Below are 24,683 nucleotides of genomic sequence, written 5' to 3' on the forward strand. Positions count from 1 at the left end.
TCTTCGTGCTTTATCTAGCAGGCTTAATTTGATTTCAGGGCTTCCTTTGAAGCAAGCATTTCAGAACGTCTCTGACCTGTTCTGATTAATCAACAAATATTTCCAAAAGAAAATTCTGCATTTGCCCACTTTGCCTGGAGGTGCAGGTCTGGCTTGTGCTTTATTATATCATTCAGATTCAGAGCTTGTCTCTGTCCTTTTTTATTTGGGTCCAAGAATGATTTAAAATTCGAAAAGGAAAAACTTCTGCTTATATCACCAAGCATTTGTATGTGTAAACCAATGAGGAAACCCTGTATTTTAAGTCTTATCTTAGTCTACCTTCTTGGCTTTAAGGACTGGGGAGGACAAAATGTTTTGTTTTGTTTTTTCCTTAAGACTCTTGCCTCAGTTGGCATTACTTCACCTGCTACCATGCTTGTAGCCCCATAATAAAAACAGGCTCAAGCCAACCAAGAGGAAAATGTTATGGAATTAGAATCTAAAATATAAATCTGAGATGAGGTCTACAGTCTTTTTTTTTTTGCTTGTTTTTGAGACAATGTATTGCTCTGTCACCCAGGCTGGAGTAAAGCAGCATGAGCATGGCTCACTGCAGCCTCTTTCTCCTGGGCTCAAGCAACCCTCCCACCTCAGCCTCCAGAGTAGCTGGGACTACAGGCACACACCACTACACCAAGCTAATTTTTTGTAGAGCTGGAGTTTTGCTGTGTTGTCCAGGCTGGTCTCAAACTCCTGGACTCAAGCAATCAGCCTGCCCTGGCCTTCTAAAGTGTTAGCATTACAGGTGTGAGCCATTGTACCTGGTCCGATCTGTGGACCACTGATTCCACCTTTTAGAGGGTGGAATTTGACCACCATGTGAGACTTTGAAACAGAATGGGCAAAATGAGCTTTGTGACTCAAACTCTTAATTCATGCTAAATATGTGTATGGGCCAAGATAAAACTGCCCTTTACCTTCTGAAGGTTCACAGAAAATCAGCTGACAAAAGGCAGATTAAGAGGAGAAAAGGCATACATATTTATTAACGTGCATGGAATGAAAATCACAGAGGATTGCCCTATCATGCACTGGGGTACAGATGGTTATATACCCTATTTCTGAGGGGAAACACAGACTGGAAGGGTGGATGATTTTAGGGGGAAAGTAAGTAAATTTTAAGGGAGCTTCATGGACTTAAGGAACATACAATGGCTTGAGACAAAGTCTCTTGGGCCCGTGGAGCAGACAATGGTTTGTAACAAAAGTCTGTCCAGATGCATCGACAGATTTTAGTCTTCCTTCCTGTGATATGAGTTGAACTAAGGAAAACTCAGAGAAGGGACCAAAGGTAATTGTTTTCTTCTTTGGCAGATCCAGGCTTTAGACAGGTAAGGGAACCTCAGAGTACAACTTCATCCTGTGCTTTGGGAGACACCGAGGATTGAAAGACAGGAGATGGGGTATGTGGGGTGGTTGGGGTGGGAGTTGTTAGAGACCTTTATGCTGCTTCTTCAGTTCAGCATGTCAAAGTATCATATTTTAGGGTATCAGTTTCTGAGTTCCAACATTAGCATAAAACGTTTAGGGGTGAGCGAAGAGAGAACTTTTTTTCGAGGGTTTGGAGTCTGACTCTCATAAGCATTCCTCTTCCCCTAGTTAGGAAGAAAATGGATTTCTTTCCCTTTACCTCAATCTGAGAGAGAAGCTTCAAACCACTTTGGGTACCACCTGTATTTTGACATCCCAGTGGATTAGTATTTCCTTTATGAAGCCATATGTATAGGACAAATAGTCCAGCCAGCCTTTCGGAGTTGGAACAGAATAAAAATCTGCTGCTGCTGCATTGGTCTCACTTGTAAATTTTGAGTTTGTGAGGCAATGCATACCCAAGTGCATTGCTTGAATACAATGGGGACCTTGTGAGAAAACACATGGTGTCTTTAATTCTATCTCTAAATGCCACCTGAGGAATCAGCAAAGCTCAGCAAAAATAAGCTGGATGAATAGATCCAAAACGTCTAATGGTGAGGAGGACAAAGGGACCACGGAGTTCCTTAGTCAAAGTATTTAATAGCTGTTCCCTAGATAGGGTGGTGGGTGGAATGATGTCTTCAAAGAACCCATGAAAGTGACCTCAATGGACTCTCCATGGTCCTTGAGATTCCCCCAGCATGGTGACTCTCAAGACAGCCAGACATCTTATATGGCAGTTCAGGGGCCCGAGAGACCAACATGGGAGGTGCCAGCTCTTTTAAAAGCTAGGCTCAGTACTAGCTAGGCTATTCTCACATCACTTTCATCACACTACATTGGACAAAGCAGCTACTGGCCAATTCAGATGGAAAAGGAGGGAAATGACGTCATCTTTTGATGGGGTTGTGTCAAGAATTTTCAGTCATCTTTAATCTGGCACAGTCACAAACTGAGGAAACAAATGCCCAGTAGGTACTGATACACTAAATGCCTTCCTTTGTCCTCACCCCTTTTCTGATGAGAAGCTATGGTTAGTGAGAGCAATTCCAGATGAAGAAATAACTAAGCCCACCTCTCTCATTGAGATAGCTAGACAGCAAAAGACCTGAGCTGAGAGAGGGGAGGAGCTTTGTATTATTTTGTTGGGATTAATTTAGGCTAGAAACTTAATTTTATGGTCTAGAACACTTAAAAGTGACCAGACATAACATTGGACTTGCCAGAAATTTTATTCAGTAGGAGAGAAACAATTAACATCATGAAGTACATTTAAATGGGTGCTGAGACCAAAAAAATAGATGCTTTATGCTTACATTCCATGAATCTTGCTTATTTATCATAACTTTGTAATACTGTTACACCACTTTTTATATACACCTAAGCAAATGACAAAGTATACAATGCATCATTTTAATGAAGGTGAATGCTTTAATAGAAGCAGTTTGGATAAGGCAAAATATACCTTAGACTACAACTTGTAATCCCAATACAGTCATTCCATACCAGGAGTAACCACTAATACCAGTTTAATGCATTTCCTTCCATACTGTTCTATCTATGCTTTTCTCACATCAATGTATACCTGTGGGAATATTATTTACAGCTATTACATAAATGGCAACTTGTATAATAAATAAATAAAAGGCAATATTCAGCTTGCCTTGCTTACTTTTTATGTGCAGATTTCTTTTAAACTTCTGTATATTAATCCATAGCATAAATTTAATGTCTCATATTTGATATTTTCCCTTTCTGAGGAATTTAGATTGTTCTCAATAGCTTTTCTCTCACAGACAACAATGCATTAAATATCCTTTGCATACTGCTTAGCACAAATTTTGTTGTACATCTCAGTTTTTAAACTCTTAAATCTAAAGGCAATGTTTTCTTAGACTCATTCCTTTACAGATCTTAATCCTGATGTCTGATTTTACTTTGCATGTTATTTTTCTTATTAAATATTCTTGTCCTGTTTTATATACTTTTTACTTGTTTGCTTTTTAGGACATTGGATACCGAATCTGACTCATTAGCTGAAAATCTGTAGACTTTTTGCCTCTACCTGACAAACTTTGATTCAAAAGAGCTAGGGAGGGGTCCAATTTTGATACTTAGAAAGGTTTAAAAAATTATAATATAGACAGAATACCTGATAACACATTCCTCACTCTTCTGTTACAATTTTCTTAAAGATAATTCTCTGAATAAGGCATTTCCATATATACTCCAGTGTCTACCATGCAGCAGTACCCAGTTCATAGCCTTTGATGTCCTTGTACAGGAAGTTGTAGGACAAGCTGGCATTTCTAAACCTCTGTGACAGCAAGATCACCCATCTATCACAAGCAACTATGCACAGGGCCTCTCTGGGCCCAGAGAACACTGGACACTCAAGAAACTACCAAGGAAAGAGGGGATGTTAGTCAAAGGGCACAAAGTTCAAATAGACAGGGGGACTAAGTTCTAGTGATCTATTGTACAGCTATGGTGACTATAAGAATATTAATATGAGTGTACTGTATATTTCAAAATTGCTAAAAGAGTGGATTTTAAATGTTCTCATTACAAAGTAATAAGTGTGAGACCTGATGACTATATCAATTAGCCTGATTTAATCATTCCACAATGTATACATGTATCAAAACATTACATTGTACCCCATGAATATGTACAGTTATTTTTGTCAATTAAAAAAACATAAACATTTAAAAAGGAAAAGAGACTCAAAACATGCTGCTGGGAAGGATTTCAAAGACTTTCTATTTCCAGGCAGTTAGTTTAATGGCTGAAAAGCTTCCTGGGATTTTCTGTGTGTAGGAAAGTGGCTAATCATTTAGGAAGTGACAGTGGATCTGATGTTTGTCCATGAAAAAGAAAAATGATCAGATTGATATGCTTAATTAAGGAACTTTTCTTGAAATCACAATGTTGAACTTAAACTCTGTTTTCATATGCGTCTAGCTAAAATTTTTAAAAACACCCCACAAATATAAATAAGGCTGACTCTGTGCCAAGATGTCATGCATGTTTTACTCATGAAAAGGTGAGGGTATCTAAAAGTCAAGTTTACTCTTTACCTACAAAGGCTTTACGACAACTAAAGCACCGAGATCTGAAGACGCTATGACAGACGAGGGAGAAAACCGTCTAATGTTTTCCTATGTACTTTTTTTGTTCTTTTACCAATACTATGCAGTCTCAAGGAAGAATAATTGGAGTTGAATGCCTGGGGACTCATGGCCCTAACATTATTTACATATGACCATTTGGGGGACTTGTTCCTGAGGAGTAAAGGAAAGAAGGCAATTTCTCCTTTTTGATCTCCCCTTTGAACCTCAGAAAAAGCTGTGGGCATCTCCTTTCAATCTGGCATTTGCCATGTCAGTTTTCATCTTGAGTAGCAAGCAAGTCTACAAATGGGATCAATGAAAATGACATAAAATACAGAATAAGATGCATAAAGCATTTAAAGTATTAAGAATCTGGCACCAACTTTCTAATTCCTGCAATATTCTGAATAATAAGAGAAAAACAAAAATCAAATAGAAGGCTGGGTGCAGTGGCTCAGCCTGTAATCCTAGCACTTTGGGAGGTCAAGGTGGGAAGGTCACTTGAGGTCAGGAGGTCAAGACCAGCCTATCAACATGGTGAAAACCCATTTCTGTTAAAAATACAAAAAATAGCCAGGTGTGGTGGAGGACATCTGTAATCCCAGCTACTTGAGAGGTTGAGGCAGAATTGCTTCAACCTGGGAGGTGGAGGTGGGCGTGAACCCAGATTGAGCCACTGCACTCCGACCTGGAAAACAGAGCAAGGCTCCATCTCAAAAGAAAAAAAAAAAAAAGAAAGAAAATTGAATATAAGTATGGAATATGAGGGCTTACTTGTCCAGGTGCTGTCATAATAACTTTGTATATATACTACTTTATATATTATACTCACTCTCTCATATATACTAATATATATGAGAGAGTATATATATATATATATATGTGTGTATATATATGAGAGAGAGAGAGAGAGAGAGAGCAATTATTATGCAATAGAGGCAGATACTTCTCACTTACATTCTGTATGTGAGGGAAAAAATTTAAAGTGGTTAAGTAACTTACTCTAAAGCACAACGCAAATGAGTAACAGAGCCAAGACTTGCTGGCTGATTCCAAAGCACATAATCTTTTTTTTTTTTTAGACGAAGTTTCACTTTTGTTGCCCCAGCTGGAGTACAACGGCGCGATCTCGGCTTACTGCAACCTTTGCCTCCCGGGTTTAATCGATTCTCCTACCTCAGCCTCTCGAGTAGCTGAAATTACAGGCGTGTGCCACCATGCCTGGCTATTTTTTTTTTTTTTTTTTTTTTGTATTTTTAGTAGAAACGGCATTTCAGTTAGCCAAGCTGGTCTCAATCTCCTGACCTCAGGTGATCCGCCAGCCTCAGCCTCCCAAAGTGCTGGGATTACAGGCATGAGCCACTGCGCCTGGCCCAAAGCACATAATCTTAATCTTATTTCCCAAACTCTGCTCTGTCATCATTCCTAAAATACAATTTATGTGTAACTACCAAGACTAGATTGCTGAGCTCACAGCTCTGCATAATTTTCTTACCACCAATATGTTGCTCAGATATGGAAAATCTTCCCCCAGGCAAGTTCCCATCTGCAGCAAGTCACTGCCAGTTGCTTGGGAGCATTCTAAGTTCCAACTTCTCTCCTTAGCAGCTGGGGCTCATCCAGCATCAGAAACACCTGTAGCCTGCTGGCTGCCTTTTAAACAGCATGGTGGCTGTAAACAGAATGCTCTCTGTAGGACTTAATGAGTCTCATAGTCTCGTGTGTAGAACTGTGAGGATGTGTTATTTTAAAGAAAATTCTCTTTGAATGACTTTTCAGTGAAAGGTGAATGTCAGTGAAAACGAGTGAAATATTTTCAATCATTATTACATTGGAGAATAGAACTTCCACTTATTTTCCCCTTTGCCTTTTCTTTAGACTCAAATCTTGACCCACATCCACTGTTCTCTCCCTCCTAAGATCAGTGCATCACTGTGAAATGAATCTTCCGAGTGATAGAATTAGGCAACCAGATTCTTCCTCACTGCCTCCCCCAGATTCTTTTCACATTTCTTACCATCTCCTCTTTTAGAAGAGGGGTGGCAGAAGGAAGAAATGGGCTTTTCCTACAGAAAGGGCATGGTCAGAGGTTGCACAGAGACAAACTGTGTTTAATTTTTGAAGGGAGATGGCTTTTGTTCATATGGCAATAGAAGCCAAAAAGATCACCTTCAGAGCTTCCAATCCCAACAGGACTTTGTCTGTCACTCAAGGGTAGTAGCCCTGGCAGCTCGAGGTAAACTGCTGCAGGTAAGAACATGAAAACAGTACTCTCTTCTCAAAAAGGGGGCACCTATTAGACATTCTTCGCATGACTTCCTTTTACTCAATATATTGCTCTGTGCCGAGACTCTGTAAAATTCCTCAGCCCCTCGGACTCTTCAGACTGGCACTCAGAACTTCTCTGCACCCTAGACCAGACTGGCCAGGTCAGGTGACTTGTTTCCGTTCCATTACTATAATTCACGAGGGACACTTCGAATCATATAAGGGCTTTATTTACTTAAAGGCAGAAGCATTCCTAAAACACAAGCAGCGTTTTGAATCTCTGATCAATCATCTTTCTAAATAATGTTCTTCTGAATAAGATTGCTGGCTGTCATTTGTGGTAACATCATCGGATATTGGCCATCTGGGTCCTGCTTTGAGAGAATAAGGATTACAGTCCGTATAGACTGAGCTCTTTTGTGTGCCCAGTATTGTGCTCAAAGCTCTATAAACATACTTCAGTCCTCACAACTACTTGGACACACACACACACACACACAAATATATATTTTATGAGACAGGGTTTCACTTTCACCCAGGCTGGAGTGCAGTGGTGGGATCACAGTTCGCGGCAACGTCTGCCTTCCAGGTGCAAGCAATCCTCCCAACTCAGCCTCCTGAGTAGTTGAGACCACAGGTGCATACCATCATGTCTGGCTAATTTTTGTATTTTTTGTAGAGATGAGGCTTTGCCGTGCTGCTGAGGCTGGTTTTGGACTACTGAGCTCAAGTGATCGGCCTGCCTTGGCCTCCCAAAGTGCTGGGATTACAGGCATGAGCCACCATACTTGGTCTGGGCGTATACGTTTTTCACCCTCAAATTTCTCTCTAGCCCTGTTCCCCTGCTTTATCACTAGAATGTAAGGTCTCTGAGGGAAGGAGACTTGTCATATCACTAGCCCCAAGATGAGTGATTCATCTGAAACTCTGAATGAACGAACTATCCTTTCAGATGGATACTGTTATTATGTGTATTTGACAATAGACCCTTAAACAATGATTCAGAATTTAAAGCCTAATAACAATAATATTATTAAGTTAGACAATGTTACTGAGTACCCATGAGTCAAGCTATGATGAAAGTTTTCTGTGATTAGATCATGTAATTCCTCATGACAATCCTCCAGGTCAGGTCTTTTTATTGGTGGCATTTTAGAGATGAAGATTCTTTGTCTTGGAGGAATTCACCTGCTTGGCCAAGGTCACACAATTATTTAGGAACATGGCCAGGATTCCAACCCACATCAATGACTGGGAACCAATTTGTCAATTTTCTCTATGCAGATGGCCTATATTTATTTCAAATACATTTTATAATGCCTCTTATTCTCTTAATCATCATATCTTATTATTTCTAGAGGCAGCACAGAAGGAAAAATTAAGCAAACAAAATAAGAGACAGTGAGAGAAAACGATGACAAATCCACAGGTTTAATTCAACAAATATGTACTGAGCACATAAAGATGAGTCTTGCACAATAAGAGTACTGTGCCAGGGATTAGGATCCCAATGAACATTTCACTGCATGATCTTTGAAGTTTAGCTTTGGATGGGAAGCCAATTTTGCCTGTGTGCTTCGGAAATACCAATACAATCATCACATTGAATGGACATTTTCCACTTCCTCATTAGCCAGTCTAGATATACATTTCACATTAGCTTTCTGTCACATTCTACTGTCAAATGCCAAAGTAAAGCCACGAATTTGCCATCCTTATCATTACTCTCTGTATTTTCCAGGTAATGTCCAATTATACAGCACCTAATTCTTGCTCTTCCTCACAGTATTCATGATCAAAATAGAATTCTCAAGCTCTAAGATTATTTCAGCAGGCAGAGTAAGAATAAAGAATAAGAATGAAGACTGACAAATAACAGATGCATTGTTTACTTATAAGTTTAATTCAATATGCATGCATTAATTCTCCATGTAAGTTCCAGAGGTAATTATCACCTACAAGTAAAGCAAGACATGTTGAATTAGGGCACTGGGTTCAAATAAAAACAGTAGAAAAACCTAATGATTTAAATGAACCATATCCCAATCTGTTTATATATTTTCTTTCAAAAGAATAGTACAATTTACTAATTGCTAATTTTGTAATTGCTGCTGTGGGTTGATTTTACCTCCAATATTTACTGAAGTGTATCCAAATTATAATGAATATCAGTGCAATTTTCATTTTTAAAAAGGGTAAAATACTTTAGAAAAAATGAACCCAATTAAGATTAATTTTAAATAAAAAAAGCCGGCATTATGAGAATATGAGACAGCAGGGGGGATTTTAATTGGGAAAAAAGAACATGTAACATTCTAATCATTTTGCATTCTATTTATGTCACTGAATTAAACTGTCTGGTTTTCACTGAAAATAATGAAACTATTGAAAATCAACACACAACATCTTCAAATTTTTAAAAAATATAAAATGAAAGTTTAAATTTTTGCATACTATTTATTTAAAGAATTCTGGATCTGAGTCAGTTTAATCTTGGATAGCTTTTGGTGTAAGAATTAGAGAATATCAAAATTTACAATAGCTAAAGGAAGAATTCACGTATTTTTACTTCCCCAATTTAAAATATGATAAATAATAGAACAAAGTACAGTGCAAATTGATACTAGAGATGCTTACTGAGAATCTCTAAATCTGGTAAATCTGATTTCAAGCAGGATTAAGAGTCTAATCATGCATAGAGCTCAGAGGTTGCAGCCAAAGTGTGTAGGTTAGAATCCCATTTCATTATATCCTTGCTAGGATGTGCTTATGCAACTAATTGTCCTAAGCCAGTTTCCTCATCTGTAAAACAGGCTTGATAATGGACCCTAACTAATGAGATTTTTTAAATTTTATTTTTTACTTTTTATAGAGATGAGGTCTCGCAGTATTGCCCAGACTGGTCTTGAACTCCTGGCCTCAAGTCACCCTTCTGCTTCGGCCTCTCAAACCACTGGGATTACAGGTGTGAGCACTTGCCCCTGCCATTAATGAGATTATTGTGAGGATTAATTTAGCAAACACAAAGTGCTTATCTCAGAGTCTGGCATGGAAATATATGTTATTTAATATTATCAATGTTATATTTCAATGACAAAATAATCTGATTCCAGAATCGCTTTACCCTATCTCCTAGGAACTCCTGGAATCATACTTTTCTTCTCAGCAGAATAAGATCTAAAGAGAGCTTAAAAATTTAAAAGTAAAGACATCCCCCTTCAGGGGGATGTCTCCTGTCTTCCATTGTATACAGTTTGCCTACTGATGGGAAGATGATGGCTCTAAGCATCCACACACATTTCATTTACTGCCTCTCAGCCCTTGACATGGGTAACACCAATCACTTCAGTTCATAAGAGAACATGTCAGCACAGAGTTTAGCACTGGCTGTAGATCTGACCACTGTGAGAGGAAAATGCTAGGATGGCCTCCATTCAGGAGATAGAGAAACTAAGGCTTAGAGAAGCTATGGAACTTGAATAAGAGCACATGGCCAGAAATAGGTAAAGGTGTTATTCAGAAGGCGGTATGATTCAAAGCTGACTTTCTCATTTTGCCATGCCAAGCAGCCTTGCCTTCTGCAGGAGAGAGGACATTAACACTGTTTCAGTGCTATAATCTGTTTCTGCACATTTTCTGGGTCATTCCCCTTTATTAAGGTGTACTAATGCACCCATTACACTGTGCTTAAATCTAGAATCACACACATGCACACCCAGATACAACCCCTATAACAGTTTTCCCACTTAATTTTCTTGCCTTTAAACAAATCTTTCAATTATCATGTAAAAAAATGATTGGTATTTTAGCTGTCCTTCTCCTTACATCAACAATAACATTTGAAACTGTTTAAAAACATCTTCCACTAAAATGTTTGAAATATTTAGAATATCTATCATAAGGATTATTTAAAAGCAAGTCTCTAACACTGATACCAATGAGACAGTCTATGAACAACTTGATACATTGATATTAATTTTAAGAAAATACTTGTCAAAAATGTGGGAGTAGACATTTGTAATCAAATAAAGTCAGACAAAATTAGATACCATAATTCTATTAGGTGAATTTTCTGCTTCCCTGTTCTTCAACTTCTCCCCACAGCTGAAACACCTGTAATGTACAGGTCATTGTCTCAAATTGCTGATTTTACTAAGTCAGTACGGCACAAAAATATTTTTAAATATCCTGTTAAAAGATGGAAAAGTTCAATATTGGCTGAAAAGTTTAAGAAACGATAGCCTTAGCATAACTATTATGGTAGTCTCCTATTCCCCCTGTAGACATTCATGATACCACAGTTAAAACTGCACACGCATTTGCTTGTTATAAATTTTATTAGAATAGAAAATAATACATACAGATAACCATAGGATACACACACAGGAATTGAAAGATAAATTTTATACTTTTCAATATGAAACAATGTACATATCTCATGGAGATATATTGCTAGAAACAACATGAAACAATAGAGCAGTCATCTTGGAAATAAAAAGTATAGGAACATATAGGAATTACTAAATAATAAAAAGGTCCAAGTTCATTACATGTAGCATAAAATACAAGTACTTGGAGAAAGTGTTTCCCTACTTTTGACTGGAAATAACAATGGTCATATGAAATCTACTAGTCATTCAGATTGTTTCAATATATACAGTATATACGGATCTTATAGAGAAAGTTACAAATATTTATTCTTTTTGTGTATGATGACTTTATCTTAAATGTAATCTCTAAATGTAAAATAGTGCTTTATGGTGATATCAGAATTTCCCTAATTTTTAATCTTTCTTGATATCTGAACTGTTTACAAATTCTGATATCGTTGGAAATATGAACAAGTTCCTGCAAAATGTGAAATCGGTAGGAAAGAGGTAAAAAATTGATTTTGCAATGCTGAATACTCAATCTGCCGATTTTAATTTATTCTTTATATATTGCTATGAAGTCATGTCTTCAACAATTTTTTGAAAACCACATATTGAAAGACTGAGTCATACATATCAAAGTCAGCAGCATCGCCTTGGTTCTATTACAAATTTAACTCAGGAACTAAAAAGTCTGCCAGACTCACTGGGATAGATGGTGGGATTTCATTAAAAAACCATCTCTGCCATCCAAAAAGAGAGGGTCCCTTAATGGAACTGGAAATTGAAATGAGGGATTTTGTGGATTTTGTTTAATATTTGGGTTGAGATTCAGGTCATTCCTGATTTTTCCTCTTGGTTTTAATGAAACCTGAAAGCTTGTTCATAGCTGTGAAGGAAACAATTCCTTTTTTAATTTAAAAAAACCTTTTTTTTTTTTTTTGAGAAAGAATAAAATATGATCATTTGAATTTTAGAATGTAACTGAATGAAACAATTTTAGAATGTAACTGAATGAAACAGAATGAAGCTTAAAAATCTGGCTGGTCTTCATGACTTTTATGTGATTAAATAAATTCATACTAATATTTTGCATGGGTCCATTGCATTTGGGGTGACAAAGCACTTTCATATTTCCTTCTTTATCTTTTAAAAATTAATTCATGGGGCAAAGGCTGATCAGATAGGTATTATTATCTCTATATTTTACAGAGGAATAATTGAGAGGTGCAGACAGCAGAGTGATTTGTGGAGTCTTACAACCATTTAGCAGTATACCAAACCAAACACCATTCTTCTCAGCCCCAGAGTAGCATTTTCCAACAATGCTCTTTTGAATCACATGCCACTCCTCTCCAACAAGACAATTTTTAAAATGTATTTTTCATCCTTGGGGACTTAAATCAGCATTTCAAATTGATACTGGTTAAGTCTTCCAAACAATGCTATGATAATGGGAAAAGAGCATTTGAATTAAATGAAAGAGTCTTTCAATGTAAAAAGAAGTTCTCATGCGTGTGTGTGTACATGTGAGAGTGTGTGAGTCTTTATCCATAGGCAGTGCTTAAACTCATAGCTAAAGAACATTTATATCAAAAGTCTGAAGTATGTAATGTGTAAATTCCTTTGGTTTATCAAGTTAATATTAAGGCATTTCAGATTCCCCTAAAAGGATTTACTGTTTTTTTAATTATATTCATATTTACCTATAATGAAGTAGAAAGTTAAAAATAAGAGTTGAAAAAAACATGCATAATCACTGCATTTCATGAAAGCACATTTTTGGTAACGAAATAACCTTCCAATAAATAATAAAAAGGAGCTAATATCACCACAGGGCATATACAATAAAGAACAGTACTATAGGCAGGTAACTTGACATAGGGTGAACATTCGAGATGGCTGAAGTGGATCCTCTTGCATCCATACCTGTCAAAGACAATGAACAGCTCATTAATAAGGATTGTACAATATGTAATCAGGGTGCTAGAGACTGGATATTTGTGGTGTTCCCCCCAAATTCATTGTTGAAATCCTAACCCTCAGTGTCAGAGTATTAGGAGGTTAGGGCCTTTGAGAGGTGACACTGAATCTGCCAGCAACTTGACCTTGGGCTTCTCAGACTCCCCTCTAAAACTGCAAGAATTAAGTTTCTGTTGTTTATAAGCCACCTGTCTATGTAATTTTGTTAGAGAAGCCAAAAGGGACTAAGACACACAGTAAAAGCAATACCTCTCCTACCAAAACTGAATCACTACATGAACCTATGCTGGCACCACAGTTGTTATTAGCCTTCATTTTATTTACCAATGCAGCATATACTAGTTGCCAAGAGTAACTATAAAAACAGTAATGTGTTTAAGTTTTCTTAAATGATTCTAGGCTTTGTTCATCTACTATTATTTAACTTTAATTGAGATTGGAAAAACAACTTAATCATTATGAAAACAATTATACTTGATCACAAACAACTTTGAGATAATTCAATGGTTTAATTAAAGAATGCTTCATTGGTAAGGGTTTGAAGAGTCTATGCTTGTTTCTATTTTATGCATTTCCAGATAAATTATTACACATAATATAAAACATCATCTTTTTAAAAAGCAATAAATAAAAGCTCCATTTTCATAGAGATGGCCCTGTGTGGTCACTTGCAAGCTCAGCAAGACAGCAGATGTCAGATGAAAAGGCTACTCTTGACTCAGCAGCCCTAAAATGCTAAAATAACGTCTGTCCCTGCAAAAGCCTAGAACCTATTTCTTTAAAAAATTGCCACTTTGCCCATATTATAATGCTAACTCTATGCCTTGCACCATTCAGGGAACAAGAAGCACATATTCATTATTTCAAAATCTAAATTAACAGTAATAATAAACTTAATTTCTAGTTTTGCTCTATTGAAGTGCATACAGTTTTAGAGAGTTCTGTAGTCCAAGATGGGTTCTGTAGACTTTTACATTGCAAAACTTAGTTCTGAAATAAGTAGTTCCTGTTTTCTTAGTATAGCTTTGTTTGTTTTAGTCTAAGTATGGCAGTCTTTATGGTTTTACAGAAAGATAAAATTCCTCCAAGTTTTCTATTTCCCTTTCTCTTCAGTTACTAATGTCTGCCATTTTGTCTTCCAAGATTAAAGACAAAAGTTTCAGTCCTGATTGCCCAATACTATAGACTAGGCCATTCTAAATGAATGGAAACAGGGAACAAAGTCATTTGTGTCACTAAGAACTACAGAATAGCATATGAAGTCAAAATGGGCTCTACAATAGCTAAACTGAGGCCAGAGAACTCCAGACTTGGGATTCAAAAGTGAGGATAACATTTATTCTAGCATTGGCAGTTGATAAAATATGCATACCAAAGTCTGCTTCCAACTCTAAACATATAATTTCCATAGTAAAATAGGTTTTACTTGGATTTGGAAAGGAAAAATTAGTATGAACCTCCTTGGAAGCTAGAAGAAGAATTTTTAAGGAGTCTTTTAGTTTGGCACAGGTAAGTGGTTTAGGACTTTGACAATGTTAATCATTCTATTTAAAGAATTGATAAGATTTATCTATAATTTGTAGGAGGCAAATAACTAGATTATTAAAGATCTTAAAAAGTGATTAGGGAATTCTGCTTTTATAGGAGATCCAAAGGCAAATTTAAGTAAAACTCAGAATGAGGAAAAAAAAATCAAATTAAAGGAAGTTTTGCTAAATATTTTTTGACATCTTTTCTTCATGCCCTCATTTTTTTCTCCCTATTTTGCCCCACTCTTGCCCTTGTCTCACCTGCCAAAACCTTACCGGCATTTGGATGAAAGGCTTGCTGGTAAGAAAGAATGGACAGAGCGCCACTGATTGACTCACTATGGGGGAGAGTAACCTGATGTCAATAAAGTAAATAATGGCTTCAATCAACTTACTGGTTATTCGTGGAATCCTGATCTGTTCACTACTGGTCCCATCCCCTCCATCTGTTGTGGCCTTGACTTCAATAATGTAGTCCTCTTTAATGGGCAGTAAAAGTTCAGCTGAAGTTTTATTTGTGTTCAGCACTTGTACGTTATTTTGACTGCTAGTCCTATAGAAAACCTAAAATGCATGAACAAATACACTTACTTGTTATATTGCCCCTTTTTGTTTTCTTCATAGAACTTGTCACTCTGAAATTAAATAATTTTGTCTTTCTATATCCACAAGAATGTAAGTTTCATTCATGACTCTAATTGTAAGTCTTGGATTAGAGGTTAGCACATGGCAGAATCACCAGGTTCTCAAAATCAGGGAGGCTTGGGAAGAGTGAACCTCTCCCATGGAAAAGCCCAGTTGGGCTGTGTAGTTATGAGGCTGGAGAGATAAGGCAGGGACATAGTGTATGGACCTTGAATGCCTGACCATGGAATCACAGCCAATATTTTTATTTATTTATTTTTAAGTAGTACATAGGTGAGCATCAATAGTAGCAAACTAACACACAATTTGGAAACACTGTGTCCAAAATTCCCACTTGAGCAGAATTCTTTCACTTGAAACCATATTTAAGAAGATATTTTGAAAAATTACCCGTTTTATGGAAAGCTTGGTATCTTTGTCAAAATTAGATTACAGAAACCATATCAATATATAGAAAAATTCACTTATACCTAGCTTCTCTTGAAAAGTACTGCCCAAATTACAAAAATGAAGCATTGCAAATGAGAAAACTTACTTTATATCCTGTTACTTCTGACTCATTCTCCATGGCTTTAACTTGCTCCCAATTAAGTAACACTTTAGTGTCTGTGGCATTCCAAACAACATTTCCTGGTGGCTGACTGGGAGCTTGAAATGCAAAATGAGAATTAAAACAGATTGAAGTACAAGAAGTGATATTTTACACGGAGGAGATGATGGCTATTACAGAACAGAAAGCTAGTGGAAGTAGAATGGGATGCCTTTGGTAATGCTTGGTGTAATAGATGAAATTAGAAAAAAATAACAGTATATAAATTTCCTTTTTTTTTAGAAAGGTATTTCATTCATGCACCAAACCCCCATGACACATAATTTATTCATGTAACAAACCTGCACATGTACCCCTGAATCTAAAATAAAAGTCCCAAAAAAGGCATTTCAATTAATGTGTGAGATAATTCATTTTATCATACTCATCATACACTTTAGAGAATTTCACACTTATTGTGCTTATGTCTCCTTGAAAACACTTTGATAGGGGAGATAAGGAAATTCCTTTATCTACCACTAGAGGGCCGCTTGTTCCTAAACCAAGAAAGGAAGGTGGCAGGACTTACTTTGAGGCATACAGAGGCTGGAAGAAATTGCCAAATGGACAGATTAAAGTTGTGTGAAATGAAGTGTACATGATTTTGGAGCCAGCCTTGTATGATAAGATGGGCAAAATGTGAAGCAATCAAAAATAAGAATTACTTAGATTTATTCCCATGGAGTAATAGCTATACACATGAAAAATTGCAAGAGAGTCTATTTTTAAAGTCTTCTTTTTTCAGGCTTAAATCAATTTTTGAGAAAAATAAGGCAAAATGCTAAAAAGTTAATGAGAATTCCATTAGAGGATTAATGAAACTCTCTGCGGTTTCTAAACTTAGATTTATAATTTAGTTCCTTTACATGAACACTGGACTGTAAACTCATGCTAAGGGGTGAGGGTGTTGAGGGATGGCTAGATAGCATTTGTCAATAGCAACACAGGGCACTGGAAAAATCAGTTTCTTGTCAATAACAACAACAAACATAATATTATTCATTCAACAACAGCATCACAATTGCCCCCAGTGTTGAAATATGTTGTATTTGTAGATTTAACCACAGAATGTGATTTGGCTAACTGAATTTGTAATGGAAAAATGATATAAAACATTGGCTATCCAGAGAAATTTCTAAACATCATTGACTCATGCCATAGGGGAAATACAGCTGAACTTACAGATAGGAAGAATTCAAATACATTTATGAGTCTAATGATACCAAACAAGATTGAATTCCCTGTGGATTTCTTTTGCTTATTGTCTCTTTTAACATATTTCTATGTTGCCTTTAAAATTATGTGATGTGGGTATTCACAATGAGTTTAGGTCAGCTAAGATTGTCTGAGCTGCAATGCTCTGATAACAACAACAAAAAATGATAGCAGCTGCTTAGGGTTGAAATACTAATGACCATATTCTGGTTACTCAAATAATATGAATGTACAATTTTTAGAACATTTTCCCAAAGCCAGTGATTCCCTGTGGCCTGACAGCACTATAAAAGGACAGGTTTGGTTTGATGCAGCTGAGCTATACCACAGCATGGTTTGTTCTAACAAAAGGTATGTGTTTGGAGGTTACAGAAAGTTTGAGTAATTTTGGTTAAATCACCTATACCAACATCAGCCTTCAGGGAGAAATGACTGCAAATACAACACTGGGGTTTATCTTGTATGAGTCACAAAATAGGTGGGCTGAATGAGTTCAGCCTGAAATGAATACTTTTTGAAATGACAAAAAGAGAGAGAGAAAAAAAAAAAAAACAAAAAAGGAAAAGAAAAAAGAAATAATAGGGTCGAACTTTGTTCTTTTTGAATCGTATTACTGTTTTCTAAACGTCAGATAATCATGTATCATTTTTGTCATGTTTTGCTATTTAAAAAAATAACTTGGTTTAAGAAAAATTAAACATCTATTTTACCTTCATCTCAATAATATTCACATAATAATTAGCTTGATGTGCTAGTTACATTTTTGGGCACTCTCTAAAATAAATGAATTTAATGCCTAATATAAAAATTTTAAATTTTAATAATGTTCGCGAACTACCTTAAAATCATCTCTTACTACCACTGGTAAGAATAACAGTATTTGGGAAATTTTGGACCAGATAAACTTTCACCCATGTTCAAAATGATATTATTAGTAGCTAATACTTAGTATACATCTACAATGTGTTAGGCACTACAGAACATGCTTTAATATAATTTACTTAATCCTCATTATATTGTATTGTAATAAAGCCCATTTCTGTACATACGTAATCTGGACCCAGAGTTAAAATTTAAAAAGATTGTATAAGCATGTTCATGACAGCATTATTCAAAAGATGGGTAGATGAACAAATTGGGGTATTTACCTATAATGAAATATTATTCAGCCTAAAAAACATAAAATTTGGACACATGTTATAACATGGATGAACCTTGTGGACATTATGCTAAGTGAAATAAGCCAGACACCCAAAGACAAATACTTTATAATTCTACTTATTTGAGATATTCAGAATAGTCAAAAATTCATGAGATAGAAAATAAAATGCTGGTTGCCAGAGGCTGGTGGAAGGGGAAATGGAGAATTACTTAATGAGTGTAAAGTTCCAGTTCTGCAAGATGAAAAGGGTTCTAGAGATCTATTGCACAGAAATGTAAAAGACTAACACTATTGAACTGTATGTTTTAAAAAGGTTAGTACAGTAAATTTTATGTTATGTGTACTTTACTACAATGAAAGGTTTAAAAAAACTTGCTAAGATACACGACTACTGAGAAGTATTACGTGGATTCAACCCAGGTCTATTTAAGTCCTCTGCACCTTGAGGGGATTATGCTTCTCTGCCTAACTCTCACTGATGTTGGCCTTGGCTATGGGACTTGTGGTTCCCTGCCTGTAAACGGGCATAATTCTCCTTCTCATTGGCATCCCATAGATATAGGACTTCACCATAGGACTTCTCTCAACCAATGGAATGTGGATAAAAGGGAAATAGGCCACCCCAAGTGGCAGCTATAAAAGTCACTGAAGAATACGGTTTGCTTTCCTCTCTTTTCTCTTTGCCATGAGATTGCCATGTTCCAGAGATTGGCTCCTCCATGATTCTGGGTTCAGGAGTGGAGAAACAATGGATCAGATCTGAATCTCACTCATGATGAACATATAGTATGAATTGAAAAAAAAAAGTATAGTTTTAGGCCACTGAGGTTTGGGGGTTTGAGGTGCCTCAGCCTGGACTAGCCTAATCTGATATAGCTATTAACCAGTAGTTTAGATAGCTCTGAAGCAACACAATGAACTTTTGTAAAGGTATGGAGTCAAGTAATGAAGTAGGAATGAGCAGGGGATAGTTGATAGTGTAACTTCTGGGACTTCTAATTTTACTTTTTGTATTTGAACCTGTGTGGAAGTGCAACCCAGAATAGGATGATTGAGTTCCAAATTTTATTGGACCTAAACTGGTAAGTAGTCTACATTTTGAAATATTTTGGAAATCATTTGTCAACATTCATATCATACAGGTTTTTTCTGTCAACCTCTACTGTTGGCGGCATGCTAAATTAGAAAAAAACGGTAAAAAACTAATCCTAGTAAAATGATGACATATCACTAGATTTAAATCACAACACTAATCAAGAAGATACACATAATCATTTCAGTAATTTTAAGTGTTACATAATGAAATAACTTTCTCTTGAGAGGTTTTCATTATTGTTGTTCCTTAAGTACCCATCACGATCCTCTGTGCACCTGATTTTCAGACTCCTCAACATCAGCTTCATAGATTTTACTTACTCTGCAGATACTTGCCTGAAAACAAGTGATTACTATCATATAACCATGATTAGATGAAGCTGGGAAGCTGGGAATATAAGACATGTCTATCCACAGGAAAAATGGCTAAATAAATTGTGGTGTTCATCACAATGGAATATCATCCATGGGCAGTTATGATACAGTATACAGGTAACCAAATACACAGCACAACCTCCACTGTATAAGAGAAACTATTCATAGAACAGAAGTCTGGAAGGAAAGACAAATGATATTAATCATGGTATTTCTGAGTGATAGGATTATGAGTGAATTTTATTTTTTCTCTATAGATTTTTTTCCCCAAATTTTCTACAATAAATGTTTTTCTTTATATAATACAAAGTAGAGGTTGTTAAAATAAAGAATATTATTGCCTGGAGTTTTCAATGGTGATTTCTCATAGTGGTAACAGTGAAGCTGGCATTTACTTTCAAAATACGAAATTTTAAGAACATATGTTTGCTGTGATTAATTATACAAAACTCAGTATGTTTCTCAACTCTTTTTCTTGGCCACCTGATGGTAATGAGATGACTTACATGATAAAAAGTTGTTATAACTAGTAGCTAGCAGTTACACTTTGCACTTAGACTTCACTTGAGATGATTATTAAAATTTGTAACTAAGCCACTTAAACATGTGGCATTGTGCAACAATCATGTAATCAAAAGTAAAAGCCAATTATGCACCCCCCCCCACAATAATAAGATACAGTTGTTTTGGAATCACTGAAAACTTTTATAAATGGATCTAATTTCATATCAAAAGAAATTGACACAATGTTTTAAAACACAACAAAATCATCTACTTTTTAACTCATCTGAAACCCAACCTAGAACACCATGGAAGGTCTTTGAATTTTGGTTTTCAATGTCTGGGAATTTCCTTGATCAAAAGTTCTCCTTTGGATAATAAAAATATGTGAGATCATAAACTATAAGGAGAACATTTACAATTGTCTAGAGCAGGGGTGTCCAATCTTTTGGCTTCCCTGGGCCACAATGGAAGAAGAAGAATTGTTTTGGGCTGCTCATAAAATGCACTAACACTAACGATAGCTGATGAGCTTAAAAAAAGTCACAAAATAATCTCATAATGTTTTAAGAAAGTTTATGGATGCGTGTTGGGCTGCATTCAAAGCTGTCCTGAGCCACATGTGGCTCACTGGCTGTGGGTTGGATAATCTTGGTCTAGAAGATTCACAGGCAAGTGGGGCAGATTTTCAAAAAAGTGCCAAAGCTCTTACAAAATAAAATTCATAAGTTTGACACATTTAGTCAGTTTCTCCTGATTCTTTATTAGCAGAAGCTTCCTGTTTGAACACTAGTAAAGTTCAATATTATACTGTTATGTTTCTTCAGAGTTTACAAAACCAGAAATGACTTTGCTGAAGCCCATAGACAGGGGCAAAAAAACCTCCTAAATCTGAGGAATGTACATTAATTGGCTTGTGTTCCATCACATGTGTGATGTGTGGTGTGTCATATACAAATATGATTAGGTCACATGCACAATATCTGAGGAATGCACATTAATAGGCTTGTGTTCCATCATATGTGTGATTTGCGGTGTGTCATATACAAACATGATTACTTCACATGCACTGTGGGATGTTATGCACAGAAAAGCCAACAAATAGCATTCAGTCACCTGCAGAAAAATTCCCTTTTAATCTTCCCACGGCTTGAAGAGAAAGATTTGGGGGTTAGTAGGTCTTTAATATCCCCTCTATACTAACATCACAAAGAGGGAACAGGTTTGGAGAATTCTATAGGCAAGAATATGTTCCTAGTATTTAAAAAGGAGGGTGGTCTAGTTTTCATTGTACTTACTATTATTAAACTTATTATTTGGTTAACATCTATTTATGGTAATGATACTTGGTTCTCCATTTCTCAGATAAAAAGCTAGTTTCCATTTTTTAAATTTATCTAAGTAAAAATAGAAGGTCAATTTTTAAGAAAAAAATAGTCGGTATATATTAATAGAAAAGGTTGGAAAAAATTGGCAAAATAGGTGGATCACATATGAAATTTCGGAAATTTTACAATAATGTATATCCTGAGTCAAAACCTAGACTGGACAATTATACAATTAAGTTATATATATATAAAATTTTAGAACTTCCAAATTCTGTGTTTGAGGTAGGAATAGTCATTTAATAAAAACCTTCTGAAATATTCAGACTCATTCTTTCAGTGCTTGCCTTATTCACATTTCCCTTTCACTTCCCCAAGACACACCTACTTGGAACAGATCATGGCAAACGGGAGGCAGGAGTAGACTGCAGCTCCGACTCGGATGGACACAGCAGCGTGTGGAGGCTTGCACTGTGGAATTTTTGCTCCAGAACGACTGCAGGAATAAAACAGGAAACCCAAGAGGACCCACAGATCCTCTGAAGGGGGTGGATTGCTCCTGCAAGACCCAGGAGACACCCCAAATACTGTGAGTGCTCAAACTGTGGAAGTGGGAAAGGGAGGTTCTCCACCCCCAAACACACACCCCCACTGGGGAAACTGAAGGTCTAGTTTATGGGAGAAGATTCCGACCTTACCTGGAGCTGGAAGCTGAGTCAATTTAGGAGCTGAGTGAAATACAGGGGTAGAAGAAGTAGCGGGAAAGACCCTGTGAGTTCGCGGGTCCCCAAGCAAGCCACTCCTGCCTGGCATCACGGGGATCCTTCGGGAGGGTGACCAGAGGCATGAGGAAAACACCACAAGGAGACGGAAACCTCCAGCTGAACTTTGTAACAATTTGAACTGCCTGAGAAGCCTCCTGGCTAGAACTTGGGGGAGGCAGTAAATCTGGCATGCAGACTTTACAGGTGGGGGAAGAATTAGAGCCCTTTTCTTTCCCAGCTGGGAGGTGGGTAGCCTGGGGAAACTTCTCAGCCTTGCCTGCCCACTGCCTGGAAATAGACTTGTTTGCTGTCAGTGGGGGCATGGTGGGAGTGAGACTGGCTCTTCGGATTGCGTGGGAGCTGGGTGAGGCCTGTGACTGCCGGCTTTCCTTCATTTCTCTGACAACCTGCATGACTCCGCAGAGGCATCCATAATCCTCCTCAGTACATAACTCCATTGACCTGGGAACCTCACCCCTATCCCCAAAGCAGCTACAGCAAGACCTGCCCAAGGAGAGTCTGAGGTCAGACACACCTAGTCCTGCCCCTACCTCATGGTCCTTCCCTACCCACCCTGGTAGCTGAACACAAAGGGCATATACTTTTGGGAGGTCTAGGCCCCGGCCCACCCACTGTTCCTCTCCATACTGCCACAGCTGATGCTCTCTGGAAAGTGCCACCTCCCAGTAGGAGGCCAACCAGCACAAATATAGAGCATTAAACCACTAAAGCTAAGAGCCTTACAGAGTCCATTTCACAGCCCTGCCACCTCCACTGGAACAGGTGCTGGTATCCATGGCTGAGAAACTCATAGACAGTTTACATCACAGTACTCTGTGCAGACAACCCCCAGTATAAGCCCGAGCCCGGTAGACACGCTGGGTGACTAGACCCAGAAGGGAGATAATAATCACTATAGCTTGGCTCTCAGAAAGTCACATCCACAGGAAAAGGGGGAGAGTACTATCAAGGGAACACACCATGGGACAAAAGAATCTGAACAACAGCCTTCAGCCCTAGACCTTCCCTCTGACAGAGTCTACCCAAACGAGAAGGAACCAGAAAAGCAACTCTAGTAATACGACAAAACAAGGCTCTTTAGCACCCCCCCAAAATCACACTAGCGCACCAGCGATGGATCCAAACAAAGAAGAAATCCCCGATTTACCAGAAAAACAATTCAGGAGGTTAGTTATTAAGTGAATCAGGGAGGCATCAGAGAAAAGTGAAGCCCAATGCAAGGAAATCCAAAAAGTGATACAAGAAGTGAAGGAAGAAATATTCAATGAAATAGAGAGCATAAATACAAAAAATTAAAACTTCCAGAAACACTGGACACATGTATAGAAATGTGAAATGCTCTAGGAAGTCTCAGCAATAGAATTGAACAAGTATAAGAAGGAAATTCAGAGCTTGAAGACAAGGTCCTCAAATTAACCCAATCCAACAAACACAAAGAAAAAAGAATAAGAAAATATGAATGTCTCCAAGAAGTCTCAAATTATGTTAAACAACCAAACTTAAGAATGATTGGCATTCCTAAGAAGATAAATCTAAAAGTTTGGAAAACATATTTGGGGGAATAACCATGGAAAACTTCCCCAGCCTTGCAAGAGACATAGACATCCAGATACAAGAAGCAGAAACAACACCTGAAAAATTCATCACAAAAATATCATTGCCTAGGCACATTTTCATCAGGTTATCTAAAGTTAAGAAGAAGGAAAGAATCTTAAGAGCTGTAAGACAAAAGCACCAGGTAACCTATAAATGAAAACCTATCAGATTAATGGTAGATTTCTTAGCAGAAACCCTACAAGCTAGAAAGGACTGTGGCCTAATCTTCAGCCTCCTCAAACAAATGATCAGCCAATAATTTTGTATCCAGCAAAACTAAGCATCATATGAAAGAAAGATACAGTCTTTTTCAGACAAACAAATGCTGAGAGAATTCTCCACTACCAAATCGCCACTACAAGAACTGCTAAGAGGACCTCTAAATCTTGAAGCAAATCCTGGAAACACATCAAAACAGAACCTCTTTAAAGCATAAATCTCAAAGGACTATAAAACAAAAATACAATTTAAAACATAAAAACCAAAACCCAAAAACCAAGGTACACAGGCAACAGATAGCACAATGAATGGAATGGTACCTCATACCTCAATACTAACATTGAATGTAAATGGCCTAAATGCTACACTTAAAAGATACAGAACTGCAGAATGGGTAAGAATTCACCAAACAAGTATCTGCTACCTTCAAGAGACTCACCTAACACATAAGGACTCAC

The 24,683-nt window shown here is 37.1% G+C and overlaps 1 protein-coding gene across 1 annotated transcript in view; it reads right to left on the reverse strand.

Annotated features, from left to right (window-relative positions):
• Window positions 1–12,258: 12,258 nt before the first annotated feature.
• Window positions 12,259–24,683, reverse strand: part of LOC104680140 (contactin-3) — a 334,676-nt gene continuing 322,251 nt past the window's right edge. The window contains exons 21-23 of the mRNA XM_030938334.1: window positions 15,899–16,011; window positions 15,114–15,282; window positions 12,259–13,135 (exon numbers count right to left, since the gene is read on the reverse strand). Of these exons, the coding sequence (XP_030794194.1) occupies window positions 13,035–13,135; window positions 15,114–15,282; window positions 15,899–16,011 (383 nt within the window). The 3' untranslated portion in view covers window positions 12,259–13,034. The remainder of the gene's footprint in view (window positions 13,136–15,113; window positions 15,283–15,898; window positions 16,012–24,683) is intronic.

This window comes from Rhinopithecus roxellana, chromosome 1 (genome assembly GCF_007565055.1).
Source record: "Rhinopithecus roxellana isolate Shanxi Qingling chromosome 1, ASM756505v1, whole genome shotgun sequence".
In the NCBI taxonomy this organism is placed as follows: domain Eukaryota; kingdom Metazoa; phylum Chordata; class Mammalia; order Primates; family Cercopithecidae; genus Rhinopithecus; species Rhinopithecus roxellana.